The following is a 21420-nucleotide window of genomic DNA, read 5'->3' as shown; positions in this document are numbered from 1 at the left end:
ACGGAGGAGATGGATTGTTTAAGTTTAGAGTTTGGAGTTAGAGATATTAATATTTGTTTACTTGTATTTGAATATTAGCCTAGGTTTGGTTTGGGAAGTCCGGGGGGTGGGGGGATGGGATAAAACATTGTGTAATATCTGTGATGTATTTTTTTCTTTTATGATAAAAACAATAAAATTTTATATTGAAAAAAAAAAAGAACTTTCATCAAAATAAGGAAAACAGCATTGTATCACTACTCAAGCTTTGTCCCTTTCAGTTAGGTCTTAATATAACTGTTCTCTTTGTCATTTGCCCCTCCCTTGCCCCTCCCTCCCCCACAGATGTCTTGGGTACATGAGCAATTTCACTTCACTTCATTACTTCACTTGTTTCAAACATGAATGATAAATAAAAAAGAAATTGATAGCTTGACATTATAATTAAATTGAGGGTTATAATTTCATTATACTTGAGCAAGTAAATATTTTTAAAATGTAGTAGTTGTTTATTATACTAATAGTGGTGTTTTTGTAGAGTTAAAATGTATGATCCATTGTGTACAATGGTAAAGAACATTGGTTTAGCACAAGAATTTGTCTAGATTCAAAATTATTCAGCATTGGTATGAAATAAACCCAGCAGGGAATCACAGAGTCAGACTTTGGAGGGAAAAATCTCTATAATGAAAAAGACATATGTACATATATTGAAAGAAAGATTTAAAATACAAACTACAAGACTACTACACTTGCCACATTTAAGAGAAAAATGAGTGTCCATTATTTGACTTAGACTCATTGAAGTCATCCTTCAGAAATATAACAAGCTTATTCTTTGATGCTACATATATTCTTCCTATCATATCTTTAGGTTTTTAAAACAACATCCTGCGCATGTTTCGCTAAACTTTGGTGTTAACACGAAGTTCTAGAGATCAGATAACGAACTGGCAATTGTTCCTCTGTTCTTTATTTATTTAGAAAGGAAGAAATCTCTTTAGAAAAAAGTATATTTTACAAAATAGCCTGGCAAAGTGTTTTAGCATTTCCATTTCATGGTATAGCCTTTACAAAACAAACATCCTGTACCCAATTAGGACAGCACACTACTACTTCCAACTCTTTCATTAGATACTAACTTTCCCGTTGCTTATGCTAAAATCTATAAGCTTGGGAAATGTTTTTTGCACCAACCCTTGTGAAAAAAAGTCCATTTATCTGTTACACATTACAATTGGACAGAAAATTTAAGAAATTGTTTCAAACTAACTACAAAATGTATACAAAATAAGAGTCTTTCTGCACAACAAACTTTATGGCACAATAAAGTTTGTATGTCTAATAAAAATGTCCAATTCACATCAATTTACTGGTCACTCAGATGCTAACAATAATATCCGGTAGATAGTCCAATGATATTCCCTCATTTCTTTTCAAATTCAATCTTTTCAAGTGCAATCTTTCTTCATGATTCATTCTATCATTCAAATATATGGCAGTTTCACAATGCTTTCTTTTTCTAGAAGGGAAGTCCCAGGATTTCATTTGCCCATATTTTCATTCAGTTATATCGCACTCTCCCTTGCTTCCCCAACGAGTTTTCAAATATCTCAACTTGTATTTATAGGAGATAAACAGGTGGATTGTAAAAATAGAAGAAAGAAGGAGACTGCTAGCCAGTTAGTCTACTTTTTTTTCAGGCAAGGAAGGATGTTGTAGTGTTAGCTTCCAATCTCACACATACTCAGCAGAAATAGCATAGGAATCTGGAAACAGACAGGTAGATCACATTTTCAACTCCTTAAATGAGGCATAGCCAATCAGATGCCCTCCAAATATTTTATGATTCAGTCTCAGACTTCAGTCCCAACTATCATAGCCAATTACAGACATAATGATCCAAAACATCTGAAAGTTATTAATTACCAATAAGAATAACAAATCCTTAAAAGTCATCTCATAGTTATTAATTCCACTTCATATTATATTTTCATTCTAATCTCCGAATAAAATCTTGGTGACCTGTTGCCCACACTCAAGTACACCCAAGATTTTATCCCTTCCACAGCTCTCAGTAGCTATTCAAAACCAGACATCAATTTGACTGATTGACTGGTTGATATTTTGTATTGATGATTTTATTTGTACAGCTACTCTCTTCACATACAATTCTGAGAGGTCATACAAATTGAATAAAGTAATTGTGTAGGTGATAAAAATATATAAAAATAACAGCAGTAACAATGATTACATATGTTTAGAAGCAAAACTGCAGCTGAGAAATGTATCTAAATTTAATAATGATATTCACCTGAAGGCAGGGCAAGAAGCAATGGATGAAAAATAATCGTGAATCAACCTAGAATTAAGGAGAAATATCCTGGCAGAGCAATTAATCAGTAGAATGACTTGCCTCCAGAAGTTGTGGGTACTCCTACACTGAAGGTTTTTAAGAAGAGATTGTACAACAATTTGTCTGAAATGGTATAGGGTTTCCTGCTTGAGCAGGGGGTTGGACTAGAAGACCTCCAAGGTCCCTTCTAACTCTGTTATTCTGTTATACTGTTATTCCTTATTTACTTTTTAATTCTTATTTTACCTGGATGGACATAGTATAAAGAAAGAATTGGAGAGGAAATGCATGTCAACATTTTTTTAAAAAAAGTTTTTAAATTGTCCAGTTAACATTCAGTTTCAGACAATTCTACCATGTACTTACGGTAAGCGATAAGACAGGTATAGGATCAATATTTCTATGCATGCAATTTTTTTTCACACCCCTGACAGCAAACTACTCTTGCCTCAAAAACATACAGATTGCAATTCAGCTACATCTGTTTTTAATTCACCTTTCAGAATTTTAATTCACATTCTACATAATTTTTCCTTTTTCTGAAAAATGTGCATCTGCATAGCTGCTCATGTAAAAAGTGAACTCTTAATGCTTAAAATAATTTTTTAAAAATACCCTTACGATCTTATATAAAATCTTTACCCAAGCACTTTTCTCAATGAGTAGTTTAAAAAAAACCTACATAAAATAAAATTTGTGCATGGGTACCTGTGTGTGTGTTTGCATTTCTCAGATTATTTCCAATTAGAATATTACCTAAGAAAAATCTGTTCAGAACTAGGAAAAAATAATTACTTTTTAACTTAATCAGTTTTATAGGCAGATGTTCAAATGCACATCAACAAATGTAGAAATCCAGGCTGTAGTGTAAGACTGAGAATCGTTGATCATAGGCCAAGAATGTTACCGCTGTTATTTTAACAAAGTGCTTAGTAATGTATGCATCGTATATGCTTTCTAGCAGCAATTAGCATTGTTTCGTCATATCATACGTACAAAAAAGACATGTTTTTATATCACCAATCTAATTTTTCTCCCTCTTCCTTCCATCTCCATTCTCCTGAAAAAGTATAAATAATGCAATGCCTCAGACTGTTCCTTGTTTTCAAAAATATTTTTCTACCTTTGCTTGGCATTAATTTCTATTAATCTGGTTTAATTTCTATGCATGGCAAAGACATGACATTTCTTGATGGAACAGTTTTCTAAATGAAGGAGTCAGCAATGCTACACTTACAATCTTATCACAACTACTGCACCATTGCTTTCTGAAGCAGGGCAGTTGAAAAATATTACAGATTGTTTTTTATTATGTGAAAATATATACAGTAAGTGTTATTATAGGTTTATGGCCAAAACCTATTCATGATTTGCCTATGGTGTTGTTGCAATTAAATTATATGTAGAAATAATAATAAATCTGAATCTTTTCACCAGTACTTCTGTACTCAGCAACTGAAACAATTCAGAGAAGAATTAGAGAAGGTTGTGAGATTGCATTTCAACAAATGAAACATTCGTGCATAATTATTTATTTGGTTTTGGTTCGTTCATCTGTTTTTCTTTAGAAGAGTTATTATGCAGAAAGCAGTTGGATCAGTTTAATCACAATGCCATCAATATTTATAGGATCTTCATTATTTATATAAGAGGTTCAGAATAGTCAGAAATCTTTCTCTTATTAACATTAGTTAATTGCGAAATTACTGTACTACTTGAGTTACTAAAATGAAAATCTCTCTTTTTCTTAGAACATTGTGAAGATCAATAGCTGTTTTTGAAGGAAGAAGTTTTTATGGGACTATCCAACACTAGATGTTGTAACAAGCATTATGACCTACATTTCAACTCTATTTTTTTCTCAAGCAGAACATATTCAAAGCATACCTTTACGCTTCTGAAACAAATTGGCCCCCATATCATTTTAGCCTAGTAAATTTTTTATTCTCTTTGTCAATGAAAAAAAAACACTAAAAATTACCCAGTAAATATATAGACATAAATAAGTTATTTCTGTCTCAAAGGATAATGCAGATTTAAGTTTTCAACTTTGTCATATTTTCTAAACTATAATGTCTTCAATTTACTTTCAAATATGCAACACTGCACTTTACTGGAGGGAAAGCATGTTTTAGCTAAACAATGTAGTTTGGTTTTAGTATTCCCATGGATCATTGTGAAAATGTTTCTCTCAGCAATAGTGTCATTATTGTTACTAAATGCAGCTGCTCAGTCATCACTAATACAGATGATTTTTTTTTTTACTGATTTGTCTACTGAAGAATTACTTCAGGACTATGGCTACGAGCAGGTAACCTTTTAAACCATCAAGTTCTCTCTCTCATATGTCTTGTCCTGATCTCGTACCTCTTTCCTAATTTTAATATTCTGTTGCAACTGAGCCAACAGAGTACGTATGGGTAGAATGACTCCTCCAAACGAGGAAAGCAAACTGTGATCAAACAAAGTTTTGCTATTTTGGTACTACATAGATGTTGATGTAGTTATGACTTTAATGTTAAGCATTAGCATCAGTTCAGGTAAAAGTTCATTCTAGGTTCATATTAAATATTGTTTATATAGCTTCAAGAAACTTCACAGTCTTTTTCCTCATTTTTCATGTGTTTTTTATTGCAGAGAACCTTTTCCTGCTTGGAGAAAGGTTCTACCTCCTCTGGATAGAGCACTTAATTTTTTCTTTGGGGTTTGAGAGACAGGTGAGAGAAAGAAGAAAGCTCAATAAATCTAAAAAAAGAGATCCTAATAGAAATATATTATCTTTCTGAAATGACTCTAACAGATTTAGGAAGTTCTAGTATGACTGCATTTTCCTTACCCGGGGATCTGCTTGTACCTGTGCTCTTGGGGTGTATTTGCCCAAGATAAAATAATTAGTCAAACATGTTGTTTAAACAGTGTTTTCTCAGCACAAAGAAACAATTTATCATCTGACCAAATGAGACTCTAAAAACAATAAAGTGGGAAATTTGGATAATTCCTTAGGCAATAGTAAGTTCTTTTTCAGCATCTGCTTATTTCCCTGCTCTTTTCACAACTAAAATATAATTTGTTTTGGAATTAAATGAGGTCTTAAGAATTAGGTCAAGGATAGGTAGGAAACTTTAAACATGCATAACAAGCCAATTTTAAAAACCTTGCAACAGGTCTTCTTTGCATGTGTGGATAGACAGCAGAATTGTGGTAGTAAAGTTTACTGCAATATTTATAAGCAATTACATGAAAGATAGAATAGATCACCATGCTCATACCATCACACTTGCATGAGGACTCCAATTCACATGATCAGGATTTTCAGCTTCATCTTTATTGATGCCATTATGCAATTTTGAGTACCTATCTGCACTTGTTCTTGGTGACCTCTGTTTTCCAATCTATGTTTTTGCTTGGCACAATAAAAAAGGAAAAATCTCGCCATCTATGTGAGTATACTGAGTAAAAATACATGGTGAGTGTAAGCAACATTGCAGTAGCAGCCCTGCCACAATTGATGTATATTTAACTGACGTTCACCTGTAAGATAGTTATGCAGTGCTTCACTTTCAAAGGGTCTGAAGGCATGTATATGTAGCATCTATCTACAACTTATTAATCACACATGTCATTTCTTAGGTCTGTGCTATAGCAACAGAGAGCAATCAGGATTGGTTGCAGCTACTTTAGAGAGTTCCAAATAGATGCTACATCCCTGTTCTTGTGTGCTCTAGATCATCTTTTTTCCTGTGAATCTGAAGTGCTATACAGCCTTGCTATATAAATATAGTTGCATAGTATAAGACTGTCTCTATTCAATAGAAAACTAGTTACCACCGTATTCCTGATCATGTGGCTTGTGACCTGAATGTGCTAGAAAGTCATTTTTCAGAAATACTTTAATATGACTATCTATTCTAAGCAACAAATTGGAGTTGATAGCCTAAATGGCCCCTTCCACTCTGTGAATCTATAATTATAATTTAGGACCATATTTACTGTATAGGAATAATGTCTCCCTGACTTGTACAGGAAAAGAAACCAAACTGCCTGTATCAAGCATTGCTTGTGGTTACTGATCCATAATTTTCACATTTCCCTTTTTCATTATATAACATATTGGCAGTTGAATACACATACTGATTTCACCTTGCAACCTTCTATTTAATTTCTATTTTTCACTGAAATACATTTGCTTTTATTTTCTTTAACATGCACGCTTACAGGGTATTTTATGCCATGTCCATATCTGCCTTATAATTCCTAAAATAGCCACTGAATAAACAATGTAAACAGATGGAACTTCGGTCAGACTTTCATTGTTCCTGTTGTTTGATCCTGAAATAAACCAGTAAATCATTACAGCAAATAGTTCTAACTTCATTAAAATAAACATGGTGGTCTCCAACTGATGAAACAACTAAAGATAAACAAGAAACATCTTTTTTTGTCTGCAACAGTTACACACAAGAATATTGTCTATCACTTTGACCATTGAAAATGATTGGAAAATTGTGGTAATTCATTGTATTTTTCTGAGCCTTTGTTTGGGGGGATCCAGTAGTTTCTATATCCTCTTCAGATCTCCCATAAATGAATTACAGGCATTTTCAATTAAATTATTGTCAATATGTGAAGTTTTAATCATTTTTAACAAATAAACTAGGCTGTATCTTGGTAAAACTACCAACAGCATTGCCTGGTGAGTTATACATTATTTCATTGTTCAGCTGGACATTTAAAATATGGCAACTTTTGTTCATAAGCAGCCATCATTCATTCCATAAATTGCTACTGAACAGACTTGAGTAACAAAAATCCATCCAAATGTCCTGGAAAGGTGCAAGGCCCAAGCGAGACATTACACAGAAAAATGCAAAAATAGCAGCTTTACGATATTAAAATACAATTTGCAATTTTCACTTCCTCTATCTATAGCCTTAGAACACGGGTGTCAAACTCGCCACGTTACGTGACATGTCGCGACGTATCGTGACTTTTTTTGCATTGCCGGAGCTGGGGTGGGCGCAGCCTCCATATGATACAACCGGCCCGCAGGCCAGCAGTTTGACACCCCTGCCTTAGAACATTACCATTACTATCTTGATTGCTGAAATCTGATACTGTAACTTCATTTTTGCCATTTTCATTTGGGGAACACGCAGTATATTATTTTAGTATATTTGTGGAACAGAAGTATATTATAAACCCTAAAATGATCAGATCACAATTAATGAACTATGATCATCCCAGAACTTTTCCCCAAACCAAACTATGTGCACTGATTCAATGTAGCTACCCATTTGCTATCTGTCATTGAAAATGTTAAACATGTGTCCCTCAGACACCAAAATGTTCCCTATTCTTCTATTGTAGGATTCATAGGTTGTAATTGAGATGTTCAGGTGGCAACTCACATTGTGACATCCAATGATATCACCAGGAAGCACAGCTTTGTTTTTTTTAATGACCCCAGCAACCACACCCATCTGTAACCAAAATATGGCTGCTTGTTTCTCAATGGCACAAGATCATATTGCTGGAAAAGTACAAATGGGTTATTGGCAGCCTATAAATAACCTCTAGATCATAGATTAACCATCCCTGTTCCATAACTCGAAGAGGCCAACATCTGAAACCAAGACTGTGTTGAGACTGTATACAAATATATGTTCATTAAGATGCATAGCACAAGGCTTCATAAACTCTCACAAACATTCTTCATCCTTTGTTCCTATCTTCTCTTTCCTTTCTGACAATCCACTGCAGATTCTTTGATATTTAATATTTGCTAACTAACGAGATATTATTTTCTTTATATAAAAGGCTTGATCATTTGAAGCAAAGAGAGAAAAAGGGTTTCTTGATTCCTTCCATTTCTGCAGTGTGTCTTCTCAAAATTGTTCTCAGCCACTTTCACAAATGGATAGAAAATATGGGATCCTACTATCTTTTCTCCTATGACTTTGGGGAGGAGTTAAAGAATATCCCTTCCTCCCCATTCATCCATTCAAATTAAGGATCTCTTACACCCTTTTTCAGTTAAGGCCCCTAGGCAAAATAAATATGTCTTTATTCTTCTGAAAACTAATTTTAAAATTTTAGAGAGAGGGCCATGCAAGAAGGCTAGATAACAAGCATTTAAAAAAGAGTAGTCTGATTTAAGCGCACTGGAAAACCAAAGATCAGTAGGAGGGGATATTAGGCATGCTGGAGAATACTGAGAAGTGAAGCTGTTCACACATGAACTGTGAACATAACCAGTCCAAGAATGGTGGTTTTCTTTTTTAAAAAATCTGAAAACTATAACTTGATACTGTATGAAAAAGCCTGCTGCTCTCTCCCAGAAAATTACATGTTCTATAGAAATTATATCAGTTTAGATAGCTTTAGGTCTCTACTTTTTAATCCTTTACTATTTCACATGTGAGATGTATAGTACCTTTAGCTTTTTATTCCAGTTGTTTTAAAATATATTTTATAGGGTGTATACAATATAAAACCAAATATCTGAACTCTACCACTTTCTACCCTTATAGAATTCAGAATGTTATGGACAATTTAACAGGGAAAGAATGAGACAATCATTTTGGCTCAATTATTTATTAGCATCAGTTCTTGTTTTATTGCAGCAGACAGCTGGGAAATAAATGAGTGGGTTAAGCTTATTTAATGTAACAAATTCAACCTGGTGCAGACTCTATAGTTTACAAACTATTAGAAGTGTAGCTCTGTGATTTTTCAGACACTTCTTAATAACATTTAATGGATGCAACAATAAGACAAAAGTCAAAGCATTTTAAAAATCTCAGCTGGCCTCTTCAGATACTGGGTTGGATCCAAACTAGGTTTGCTGAACTAGTCTCATTCATATCAATAGGCTAACTGTGATTTAAGTCTAATAATTTCAATGGGAATTAAGTTCACATCACCCCATGTCTATGTAGAAGTAATAATGTGATTTTATAAAATATGAATGTATAAAATTTGGCATACAGTACAAAGAGTAAGGTAACTTCATTGATAGATTGATTGTTCTATATTATGCATGATGTAGATATGTTCAAAAATGGTGTACAATGTGTAGATAAAACTTTGATAACTTGAATATAAATCAAATAGTTCTAAGTTTAATGAATAATTTTGTATTTGTTTAAAATATTCAAATGATATGAATATTTGACTTTTTATCCATCACCTTCAAGTTGGAATATGAAAGAGGTATCTAATCTTATGAAAGAGGTATCTAATTGTAATAAGATCTAATTGTTTAAAACACTGGTATTCCCCAATACCGTGGATCAGTATAATTCCAATCCCTTCTACTTTCTGTTTTGCAGGGTACTTTTCCTCTGTCACAGATTTATGTCCACATCAATTCATGCTCTGTTTTGGGGCAGCCCAAATTCCCCACACATCCATAGCAATGCAGGATTTCCTCAAAAGCTGCTACTCCCTCAACTTCCTAAAAGACCATGCATGATCATTTGATTTGTCACATCTTAAGAAATACCTGTGCAACTCTGAGCATGTACAGAAAGTATGTGCAACTTCCATTGGCCTGAGGAGCGTGATAGACCATAAGCACTATGTCTAAAAGTGGGTCATTTTTAAGGAACTTAAGCAATTGATTTTATTCTTTAAAATCCTCCAATTAAAAAAATGCAAAAGGGAAGGGCTAAAATGTCTGGACCCACCTACACCAGTGGGTAAAAGGCAGCTCTGGAAGACATTTTTGGCAGCTTTGATGTAAAGCAATTTTGCTGTGAAGGAAAAAAAAACCGAAGAAGAAAAGCCATGATGTGGCTGTGATCACTTCATACATTTTCAGAAGAGAAACTGATTTTCTTTTCCTCTGGGGACTTAGCTTGAGTTTCATCCTACTATGTTTAATCTATGCTTCATTTTACTTAACATCATTCTGCTATGGAGGTGCTGGGGACACAAAACAACAAGAAGAACAACAATGCCTAAAACTGTTTAATTCTTTTACATTCCTACTCTTCTGCAAGCAGTTGTAGTGCTTACCAGTAGTTCTTAAATTAGCTTCCATCCATATAGCAATCACAGTACCAGCACTGTTCTACCAACATCGAATACTCCATTTTTATTTTTATTTTTATATTTTTGCAAAACATGAGATCCCTGATTGGTTTAAAGGTGAATCTATAGCTATGTTGTATTTCTACAAGTGGAGGCGGGCAGAATCAGGACGTTATAATACATTTCTAAATGATTTAAAGTAGACAAGATTACAGCACTACTCCCAGTTACAATATCCCCAGATCAGAACTGGGCTAGAGCTGGTCAAGGCTTCAAATACAGAAGAAGAGCTGTAGTTTGTAAGGTTTTGTAAAGTTTCCTTTTTGTTCCCAGAGGAAAGATAGATATTTGGGGCATGAAAGTAATATAATAAGACACCTTAAATATTTTTCAGGCCAACAGGTATCAATTGGGTGAGTCATGTCAATACTAATTTTCTGGCAAGGAAAAGCATGTCAATTTGGCTGTTTGATTCTCTGCAGAAGTAGATGTCCCACATGAAGTTTTATTTGGATGACCATAATTCATCTGACTACCCTCTTCAAGGCTTCATTTTCACTGTGAGATTAGTAGATTCTCCTAATAAAGCTGCTTATGTAGAAATGCCCTAAAATGATCAGTTTTGATATGAATTCCTGATAACCATGAGCATTGGGGGAGGAGGTGGTAATAAAAATATATGTCATCAAATATCATAATTTATGTATTTGAGGATACGTTGGCTCATCAGACACAACTAGGTAATGGTGGAATTTGTGTAATGACATCATCAGGAATATGTCTTTTTTTTTTTAATCAGTGGTGAACAATGAAAATCAACCATAGCACAAACACTTTTTTGTGATCCTTCTCTACAACAAAATCCACAAGTATTGCCATTTTTCTTCCTTAAAGTGTATCTTAAAGTATAATTCCTGGAGCAATACTGGAGCAAGTCATCCCAAGTATTAGGTCTTTCCTTTATTGTCTGAATGTTGATAAGCTTCATCTTAAAGGAAATAGACTTCCATAAAAACAAGAGGAAGGTGGCTACTCATTTCCCCTCCTTCCAGTTTTACTTCAGTTTTATGAGAAGTTTGACTACAGAAATGTTTCTGCATCTTTTTCTGAAAGGTCTTCAAATCCCTAAGACTTTATTCTGTTTCTAATGTCATATTGCACAGTAACACACAAAGAACCCTATGTGTCCAATATTGATTAAAGATACATACACTGTTGTTTCAAGAACAAACAATTGTGAATTGCAAAGCATCTACTCATAATATAGTGTGTGTTAAGTTCTAAACACTGATGGGAGGTGCTACTCTAAGGAGGAATGTAGTGGTTGTCTTACCTTGTAATTGTTCCCAGAAACACCTTGGACTGCTCTGGTTTAGATTTGTAAACCACTGGGAATCCACAATGGCTGGTGCTGGCAAGGACCTGAGCCAAGAAAGCAATGTTTTCCTTTAAGTTGAAGACTCTGACGTGAAGCTTCATGACATCTTTGGCAGCAAACAATTCCAGATTTAACCTGAAAAATACAAAGCAGACAGGCATAAGTTATTTAGTAAACTGGAAACTAAGCATGCAATACCATTTTAGCATATGATGGTTTTATAGTGTGCTAGTGAATTCAAGCTAAAATTAGGTTTATTTATGAATATTTTGTTTAAAGCATGAGTAGTGATTAAGCGTACCCTTCCTACCTATGAGTAAAATCCATGATAAATTCAACCAGATGTAAGCCATGGTTTTTTACTAGACGACAAGCATCTTTCATCAATTTATTTGAGCTTTTGAGCTTTCTGTTTTAAAATCCTAACTGAAAACAAACTGCTTAGAAAATCACGTTCAGTTAACAAAATGTTCTTGGAATGAAGAAAACTATAACAAAAATATAAATGAATTTGAATTTTATAAAAATAGAATAATGATTAGTATGGGTGAGACCAACTGTCCAGTTCAATTTCCTGCTTATGTCTGTGACCTGTGAAAATGGTAGATGATCTTAGAAACCATGAATAACTGCTTACATGATGAATAACAAGAGAACATTTGTGCCATGCTGGTTTTACTTATAATATTTTAACAGTAATAAAATCTGGTCACCTCACAAATTTCATGGAGTTACACTAAGAAGATATAAAATTTTAAATAAAATCTGCGGACCCTAGAAGGAAGTCAATTATTACAATGAAGCAAGGCCATTAAGTCACACTTAAGTTATGTCTTGTTTCAAAGGCAATCCTTTATTTTAGAGAGAAAAATATTTTGTCCAGACTTGATCTATAATTAAATATGTTAAACTAGAATGACCATAACTAGGTACAAAGATCCTGGCATTCAAAGTGGTACATCAGACTTTTCTGTATCACTTTGCTGCCATCTCATGGTCACCCTGATGTTTGCAGTCCACGTATGTAGTCCTAATATAAACCTACCAGAACATTCCTCTCGAATAACTTTTCTTAATAGAATACATAGCCATAAGGATCAGTGCAAAGGAACAGTTTTATTCATTCATAAGTTTCACTGTAGTTTGTGTTCTAACTCAAAATATTCACTTCACTTGGTGGGAATGTTTATCTGTTATTTAGCTAGAGATTTTCATCAGAACAACATTGGATTTTAGTTTAGTTTCTTATAAACCATTTTTTATTATGCTGAGTAACTATTAAACCTTATATAAATATATTTCATGAATTTATTTTGGGGATGGCTTTATTTTCCTGGTAATTGCCAGTTTCATTTGGTTAGCTCAGCTATGTTTGGATTCTGAATTATATACAACACTGTAGGTTTGCCTGTTATTATTAACTGGATGCATGACTAAATCTTATTGGTAATTTATCATTTACGACTTTTTTGCTGTTACTCAGTACATCTAGTTTTGGTTGGAAAAAAGTAATTAATACCCCTACTTACAAATATAAAAGGTTATTTTTCATATTCACAGTTTGATTCTTTACATTGCTGAATGTTTATATTTTATTTTGATGCACCATTTAATAAGTAAATAAAAAAACTAGAAAAGACTCAGTCTGGTCTATTTCCCCTTTATATCTGATTTTTTTTCTTTCAAAATGAGGGAAGGGTTCTAGCAATGTCAGGTTATATAAAAAGAGATGTGATTTGGTTGTTCAGTTACATAAGTGGGTGGGAACTTAAATTTGAAATATATTTCAGTTAATTAAATATGTGTGTCCCTAGCTCCTCCACATAAGATTTTAAAAGTTAATTGTTTTTCAACTAGCAGTAGAACAGATGAGACACAACATTCTAATTGTATTATGAGAAGAATGCAAGTCACAAATACAACCAGAACCTTAACAAAATCATTTCTTACTTAAATCCATCTATGGGCATTTCTACTGAATTTTACAAGGTAAACTAGCAAAGAATTTTGCAAAAATCCAGTAAGACCATTCTGCTTCCCCTTTTTAATTTTTCTTTGTACTAAAAGCAATTTTAATAGTAAGAAAGCCATTTTACTACAGTGAATTCTATTAACAGTTGTTATATTTGATATTATCTTTATAACATATATAGTATTAAGTTATAGCTGTAAAAATAAGATTTCCTGATTTCCAAGAATTTTCTGAAGCTAGAATTTCATCAGTAGGGGGCTGAAAGTTTTCATTTTTGTAATATTTCAAGCATTTCTCTGCCCAATCATGTGACATCATCATGTTTGAATATTCATGTCCCCAGCCAATATGCCTCCAGTGTCAATAGAATGTTATTTTTACATTTATTTATAAAGCATTGAATGTTTGATTTAATAATATTTAGATTCATACTTTTCATTGCATCATGCAATCTAGCCAATATTTACTGCAAATAATTTTGCTCCTCAGCCAACAACACAGCATCATCACAAAAGGTACACACATATTATATCCCAAACCAATAACCCATTAACTTCATATAGATTTATCCATAAATATATTTTATAACTAAAGGGACATCACAGATTTACTAATTTCTGCTCACTGTTGAGCCAGTCATTAAATATTCTATATATCTTCACACATGCTTCACTTCTATTATTCCTCTTATATTAATCAACCAACATTCAACTTAAAGCTGGAACAAAATAATCCACAACTTAGGTTTATTCACTTTGTCATACACCTTTCTCTAAATTAAAGTACAATAAATTTTATTTTTTGCAATTCTATTTTTCAATGATTTGAAGAGATTTGTGGTTAAAAGACATTCAGAACTGAACTTTTTCTAGCAGATAGTTACCAAATAATTACTATATCCATTTATTTCTGGATGCCCAATAATTTTTCATCTTATTAACTCTTATTCAGTTCTCACCTATCCATTCATGCCCCTTTCCTCTGGATCCCATTCATCTAGAATATTGTATAATTTCCATAAATTCACTTGGAATGAGGCTGAATAAATCATAGCTGGGCAAGACAGACCTGTCTAGTGACATTGTAAATAATGAATTAAGAAAAGCTCCAATAGTCAACCATAAACCAGAAAAATGTAACATAACCTAATCAAACATATGTTAAAGCATCATAACAAATATAAAAGCTAACTCAATTACTCATAAACAATTAAAATATAGCAACTAGACAGTGGTGATCAGAGGTTAAATGAGGAGGCCTTCAGTGCAGGTTGAAAACCAAGTTTAAAATATGGTGCACAGCACAATTTAGGTCCCAAAGAAATGGTATTGTCTGAACCTCTCCTTCCCATTATAGAATAAGATTCTGATTGCTAATATTAAAGATCAGACAGAAAAGAGGAAGAAAAGGAATCACATTGTTATTATTCCTAAAATACAACAGATCTTTGCCTTTATAAATAGATCTTATTTTTTTAAAAAATAAGCCAGCTGCATCAGTCTCTGCATCATCACAGTGGGATGATCTGGTTGTTTTTAAGTGGAAAGCCTCAGTAATTTCTTTTGTCTGCCAGCTGGTGACTAGATATTGGAACAGCCTTAACTAATTAGTAGAGTGTCCCATCCAATAACTAGATTCACTATGTCTACCACCTGCAAACTACTGCATCTGACATCAATGAACCTTCCTTCTGGCATATAGAAACTATTCAACCTCTGTTTTTCTCTCTCAGCAGGAAGTCAGTTGCTCTCTGCGCATTATCTATAATAGCCCCAAAAAGAATGGAGGATACATAAGCACTCCATAAGCCTGGAACAAAATATATGAATTCCATATGTTGGTCTCTTGAGCTTTGTTTTGCAAAGTGTGTGGACATGGAAGAGATTTTATTTCATGGAGCTTATCAGAAATAGAAAATTTAGAAGTCAGTAAGAGAGAGTGTTTTAATATAAAGCAAGTACCCATAAAGAATAGCAGTTTTTGCTACAGCATCTGCTGAGCTTTTGCTAGTGTTTTGTTCAAGTACTAAGAAAGTTCTCGGTCCTACATTATCAGATTGGATAAAAAACAGATATAAAACCCCACAAGCAGAAGAAAAGAGGATATAGGGTTTAATGTATTATGAGAAGCATGGTATAGCTAGGCAGATCCCAAACCAAAGATAGTCAGAGCTTCAGCAAGTGGGTGGTGGAAATTAATTAATGAATTAATTAGTTAAACAGGTTGTATCACGACCAATCTAAAGTATAATATGAAATAGTGATGCTAATCTTCATGTAGTTTATCATTCATTTCAGTTATACATACATACAATATGCATGTGTACTGCTACATGCTCCTGATATATTTCATGATGGAAAAGTACAGAAAATTGCCATTATACTACTGATACTAAGTATGTTTCTAAAATATATTGTAAAATGTTTTCTCATATCTGGAGAATCTAGCTACTAATAACTTTAAGAAACAAGTAAGAGGTGAAACAAAAAAAATGTTGTTAGCTTGTGCTCTGCTCTTCAATAAGAATCATAGGGCAATTCATCATCATATTAGAATCCCCAAAATTTAAAAGAGAGCAATATGATTGTTTGACTATATCACAACTAAAATATGGGTATTCCAACAGCCATTTCTTCTTGTCTTATTTGTTATTTTATCTCATTAGATTGCCAAAATGTGCAACCTCATTCTTTGACCAAGTAACTAAATTAATATACAGTACTAGTGAAATGCTGTGGACATAGTATACTTAGACTTCAGCAAGGCATTCAACAAAATAGACCACAATCTACTTCTTAGAAAGCTAAAAAAAAAAAAAAAAAAAAAAAAAAAAAAAAAAAAAAAAAAAAAAAAAAAAAAAAAAAAGAGGGATAGACAGCATCACCATCAGATAGATTTTTAACTGGCTGACAAACCATACTCAATGTACCGTCCTTAACGGTACTACGTCTACATGGAGGGAAGTAAGCAGTGGGGTACCACAAGGTTCTGTCCTAGGCCCAGTACTCTTCAACATCTTGATAAACGACTNCTTATTTGTTATTTTATCTCATTAGATTGCCAAAATGTGCAACCTCATTCTTTGACCAAGTAACTAAATTAATATACAGTACTAGTGAAATGCTGTGGACATAGTATACTTAGACTTCAGCAAGGCATTCAACAAAATAGACCACAATCTACTTCTTAGAAAGCTAAAAAAAAAAAAAAAAAAAAAAAAAAAAAAAAAAGAGGGATAGACAGCATCACCATCAGATAGATTTTTAACTGGCTGACAAACCATACTCAATGTACCGTCCTTAACGGTACTACGTCTACATGGAGGGAAGTAAGCAGTGGGGTACCACAAGGTTCTGTCCTAGGCCCAGTACTCTTCAACATCTTGATAAACGACTTAGATGAGGGAATAGAAGTGGAACTTATCAAATTTCCAGATGATACTAAGGTAGCAGGAATAGCCAACAGTCCACTAGTCTTAGTGGACAATCAATTAAATATGAGCCAACAGTGTACAGCAGCAGCCAAAAAAGCCAATGCAATCCTATGTTGCATTAACAGAGGGATTCAATTAAGATCACATGAGGTACTAATACCATTCTATAAAGCCTTAGTAAGACTACATGTAGAATACTGCAACCAATTTTGGTTTCCACACTATAAAAAAAGATGTTGAGACTCTAGAAAAAGTGCAGAAAAGAGCAACAATGATGATTAGGGGACTGGGGGCTAAAACATATGAGGAACAGTTACAGGAACTGGGCATGGCTAGTCTACTGAAGAGAAGGACCAGAGGAAACATGATAGCAGTCTTCCAATATCTGAAGGGCTGTCACAGAGAGGAGGGGATCAACTTATTTTCCAAAGCACCTGAAGACCAGACAAGGAATAACAGATGCAAACTGATCAAGGAGAGATTTAACTTAGAAATAAGGATAAATTTTCTGAGAGAACAATCAACTAATGGAACAGTTTGCCTTCAGATGTTGTGGGAGTTTCATCACTGGAAACTTTCAAGAAGAGACTGGACTGCAATCTGTCAGAAATGGTGTAGAGTTTCCTGCTTGGGCAAGGGATTGGACTAGATGACATATAAGGTCCCTTCCAACTTTGTTACTCTAATTCTAATTCTCATATCTCAGATCAAGACACTTCTCTCAAACTCACTGAAAAAAATATGCATGTCAGCTTAGAAAAAATTGGAATTATTTTAGATATAATTTACATTGAACTTCAAGGTGACATATTTCCACCTAAAATTTTTCAAAATATTTTTTCTATACATTTTCCATCCATTAAAATATATATCCATTCCAATTTTCAAAGTCCATTATTAACATTGTGGAAGAGGAAATTTGAAAAGTTCAAGCATGCAATAAAAATCAACTATTCAATATAATGCCATCCTGTTTTTATTTAAAACAATATGCAATGGCTACAGCATGCTCAGAATTCTTGGCTTCAGCTTTATCAACTCATCAGCTTTATGTGGTATGGCAGGCAGAAATCTTCAGTGAAAGCTTTGACAGAAGTAAAGTTAAACTAGAACAGAATAAGCATCAGACTTACTCAAGTCTTTAACTGACCTTATTGCATTAAAGTGCTAGACGTAAAATATTTTCTCTTGAAGTATACAGGGGTTTATAAAAGCAAGAAGCTTTGCCAAGTTGTGGATGTGTTCAAAAACTCTTTCCCTCATTAAAAAGCACTTCCTGACACCTAGCAACTTTTGAGCATTCCAGCCTGCTAGTTTATAACTAGAAATACAACATAACTAGATGTCACAGAGCACTCTTTTTACTTATGTTCATCTCAATCAGCCAAAATTTAAAACATAAAAGCTCATGTTATCAGAAATAAATATTTGCACACAAAAGTAAAAAAAAAAGCTACACTATGCAATTAGAAAAGCAGTCTTTCTTGTTCATTGTTTATTAATGGAAATTTGAGACTTTCAATCTGGCGAGTCAGTCAAACTTGGCTGAAAATAGACCATTTTCTCATCAGAGTACAAAGAGAGAGCAATTCCACAAAAGAGGAGAGAAATAGAAGTAGATATATGTTCCCATTCCTCTTCCAAAAAGTTACATTGCCATCATTCATTACATTCTAAGTCACTTTTAGTTATAACACTGCATTCGTTGTGGATATGTGATTACAAAAACATGGGAATAGAGGGACAGGTTACTATTCAAGAAGTCTCGGCCAATAAAGTCTTGGCACTCAGTTATAGCCTTCTAACTGAGAGCTGCAACCCATTGGAATTTGATACAAAGGACCTGAACATAGGATGAGTGAATGATCTTAAATTGCGGCAGGCAATAGACCTACTGAATAAGTTGAACTTGAACAGCTTGCTGGCTGGTAGACCAGATTGCCACTGATGGAAGATAAGAAAAGGTCTATGAGTTTGTAGTGAAATTGGGCCCTAAGAGTGAGATTGGGGACATGTTCCCCTCTTTCCCCCCAGTGTATCATCTTGGCCCTAATCTTTTGCCACAGGCTTACCTAGAAATGTCTCCAGTGGAAGATGGAATAGCAGCCAAGTTGCCCCTGACTGTAGTGGGAGAGAAAGCTATTGCATCTAGATTTGAAAAAATAGGGATAGATGGCTTGCAATATTATGTTGTAGGAATAATTCTTACTATTGTATGTGTGAGTGAATGGTACTATTGTACCATTCACTGAGGGGAGGCCAGTGAAAGATATTTACAACAGCAGGTCCTATGTGCATTCTGGCTGGATTGGAGATGCCCATTTGGTTATATGGGCATGGAGGCATTAGGTAGCCTCAGCAAGATGTGGGCATAGGTAGTTACAGTATATCTTTGAGGCCATGGCAAAGAACATTAGATGGGCCATCACAGGAGGAGAAATACTTCCAATATCATAGAGATCTTGATTTCTGACCCACCCCAAGGCACCATCCTAAGGGTCAGATGGCTAAATTGCTGGATTACTTTGCTTTAAGGTGCTTAATAATTGATGCCAGGTCTATTTGCAATTACATTGGCCCTGCAGATGTTGGATGGTACCATAGGGCAAATCAGAAGAAAATTGCCCCATTTCAAAGATGTGTGTGTGTGTGTGTGTGTGTGTGTGTGTGAGAGAGAGAGAGAGAGAGAGAGAGAGAGAGAGAGAGAGAGAGAGAGAGAGAGAGAGAGAGAGAGAGAGAGAGCTTTCAGGTCACTCTTGACACCTGGAAACTACCTGGACTAATCTCCCCTCAATGTGACTGCCGGGTCCCACATCAAACTGTAGATCACATTGCAACAGGTTGTAAGCTGAGGGCAAATATAGGTCCAGTATCCGATTTTTTTCATATAAACAATGTTGAGCTTCAATGGCTAGATGGCCTAGATATTGGTATTTGAACATAGATCTTTTTAACATTTATATTTTATTGTGTTTTACTAATCTAGTGAAATGTTAATATCTAGTGCTAGTCCATGTATGATACGTCATACACTAAATAAATAATAGTGAGATCAAATTCCAAATGGATATTTCAAGCCTTGCAATGTTTTGGCACACTTAGTTTACATCTTATTAATAGGATTATTTTGAAACTGTAATACCTGATGACGCACATAGGGTTCTCTGCAATATGAATTCTGTCACTTATTGACTTGACCCATGCCTTTCCATGTTTCTTTGGGTAGTCAGGCTGAGTGTGAGTGATTGGATACAAGAAATAATCAAATCAGTGAATACGAGAAACATTGAATGTAGGAAAGATTACTGTTTTAAAATCTTTCTATAGTCTATTTTTTCCAAGAAAATACACTTCAACGCTAACAAATAATGGTCAGTTCCACATTCTGAACATTTCATCTATCTCGTATCCTTCATGAATTCTTTCCATTTTTAATTATAAATAATAAAATCAATGATGTCATTTTCCACTTCCATATGTACATACAAAAAGAGCTCTTAAACACTTATTTGAAATATATAGTTTTTCTATACAGATGCTTGTTAAATACTTACTGTTCTCATTCATTGTTGAGTCTCCAATGGCCTATTTTTTTCTGCATCTCCTCTTCATGTTTCAACCCACCCAGTGTTATTGATAGTAATTATATACAATATTGCACACATATATCCCAAAATATTCCTGACACTATCAAAATTTAAATTCAATGTTTCAGCTCTATGACAAATTTCAGATCAGAAGTCACACAAAATGTGATCTGATGTCTAATCCTGTAGACATGACTAAGTAAGGAATACCACCCATTGTACTGTCATTTGATCCACCCCATTCCCAGAATTCATTTAAAGCTCATAAAAAGAAAAAAAAACACTTACCCATTTTTATTCTGGTAGGCAAATGGTTCAACATCTAGATATGGTATGCTTTTTAATTTCAGTAAAGAACTGTACAAAGACATGTTAAACCAGTCACCAACCATTTTTGCTAGCATGACAGCCAGCATGATGAGTAACAAGGATTGTACATCATTTGTGATCTCTACCTAAATGTGGAGGGAAAAGAAAGAATATATTAATAGAAAATAAATGTATCAATGATATCAATAGTCTTTAAAAATGAGTTATAACTGCAATGTGGTCTTTAAATAATTACTACCATTAAATATGTTCAACTAAATGTGCTCAAAAGCTTACACATAATCAGGAGCTGGGCCTTCTCAAGCTTCCTGATAAGCTGATGATTCAAAATAGATTCATGTATTCCCCCCC

At 34.0% G+C, this 21420-nt stretch overlaps 1 protein-coding gene across 1 annotated transcript in view; it reads right to left on the bottom strand.

Annotated features, from left to right (window-relative positions):
• Positions 1–21420, bottom strand: part of LOC114922699 (chloride channel protein C-like) — a 64979-nt gene that overhangs the window by 6512 nt on the left and 37047 nt on the right. The window contains exons 12-13 of the mRNA XM_029284513.1: positions 21028–21194; positions 11703–11882 (exon numbers count right to left, since the gene is read on the bottom strand). Coding sequence (XP_029140346.1) covers positions 11703–11882; positions 21028–21194 — 347 coding nt within the window. The remainder of the gene's footprint in view (positions 1–11702; positions 11883–21027; positions 21195–21420) is intronic.

Source organism: Protobothrops mucrosquamatus, unplaced genomic scaffold, assembly GCF_001527695.2.
Source record: "Protobothrops mucrosquamatus isolate PMUCROS unplaced genomic scaffold, P.Mucros_1.0 scaffold671, whole genome shotgun sequence".
Lineage (NCBI taxonomy): Eukaryota > Metazoa > Chordata > Lepidosauria > Squamata > Viperidae > Protobothrops > Protobothrops mucrosquamatus.
This window is presented reverse-complemented; position numbering and strand designations above follow the sequence as displayed.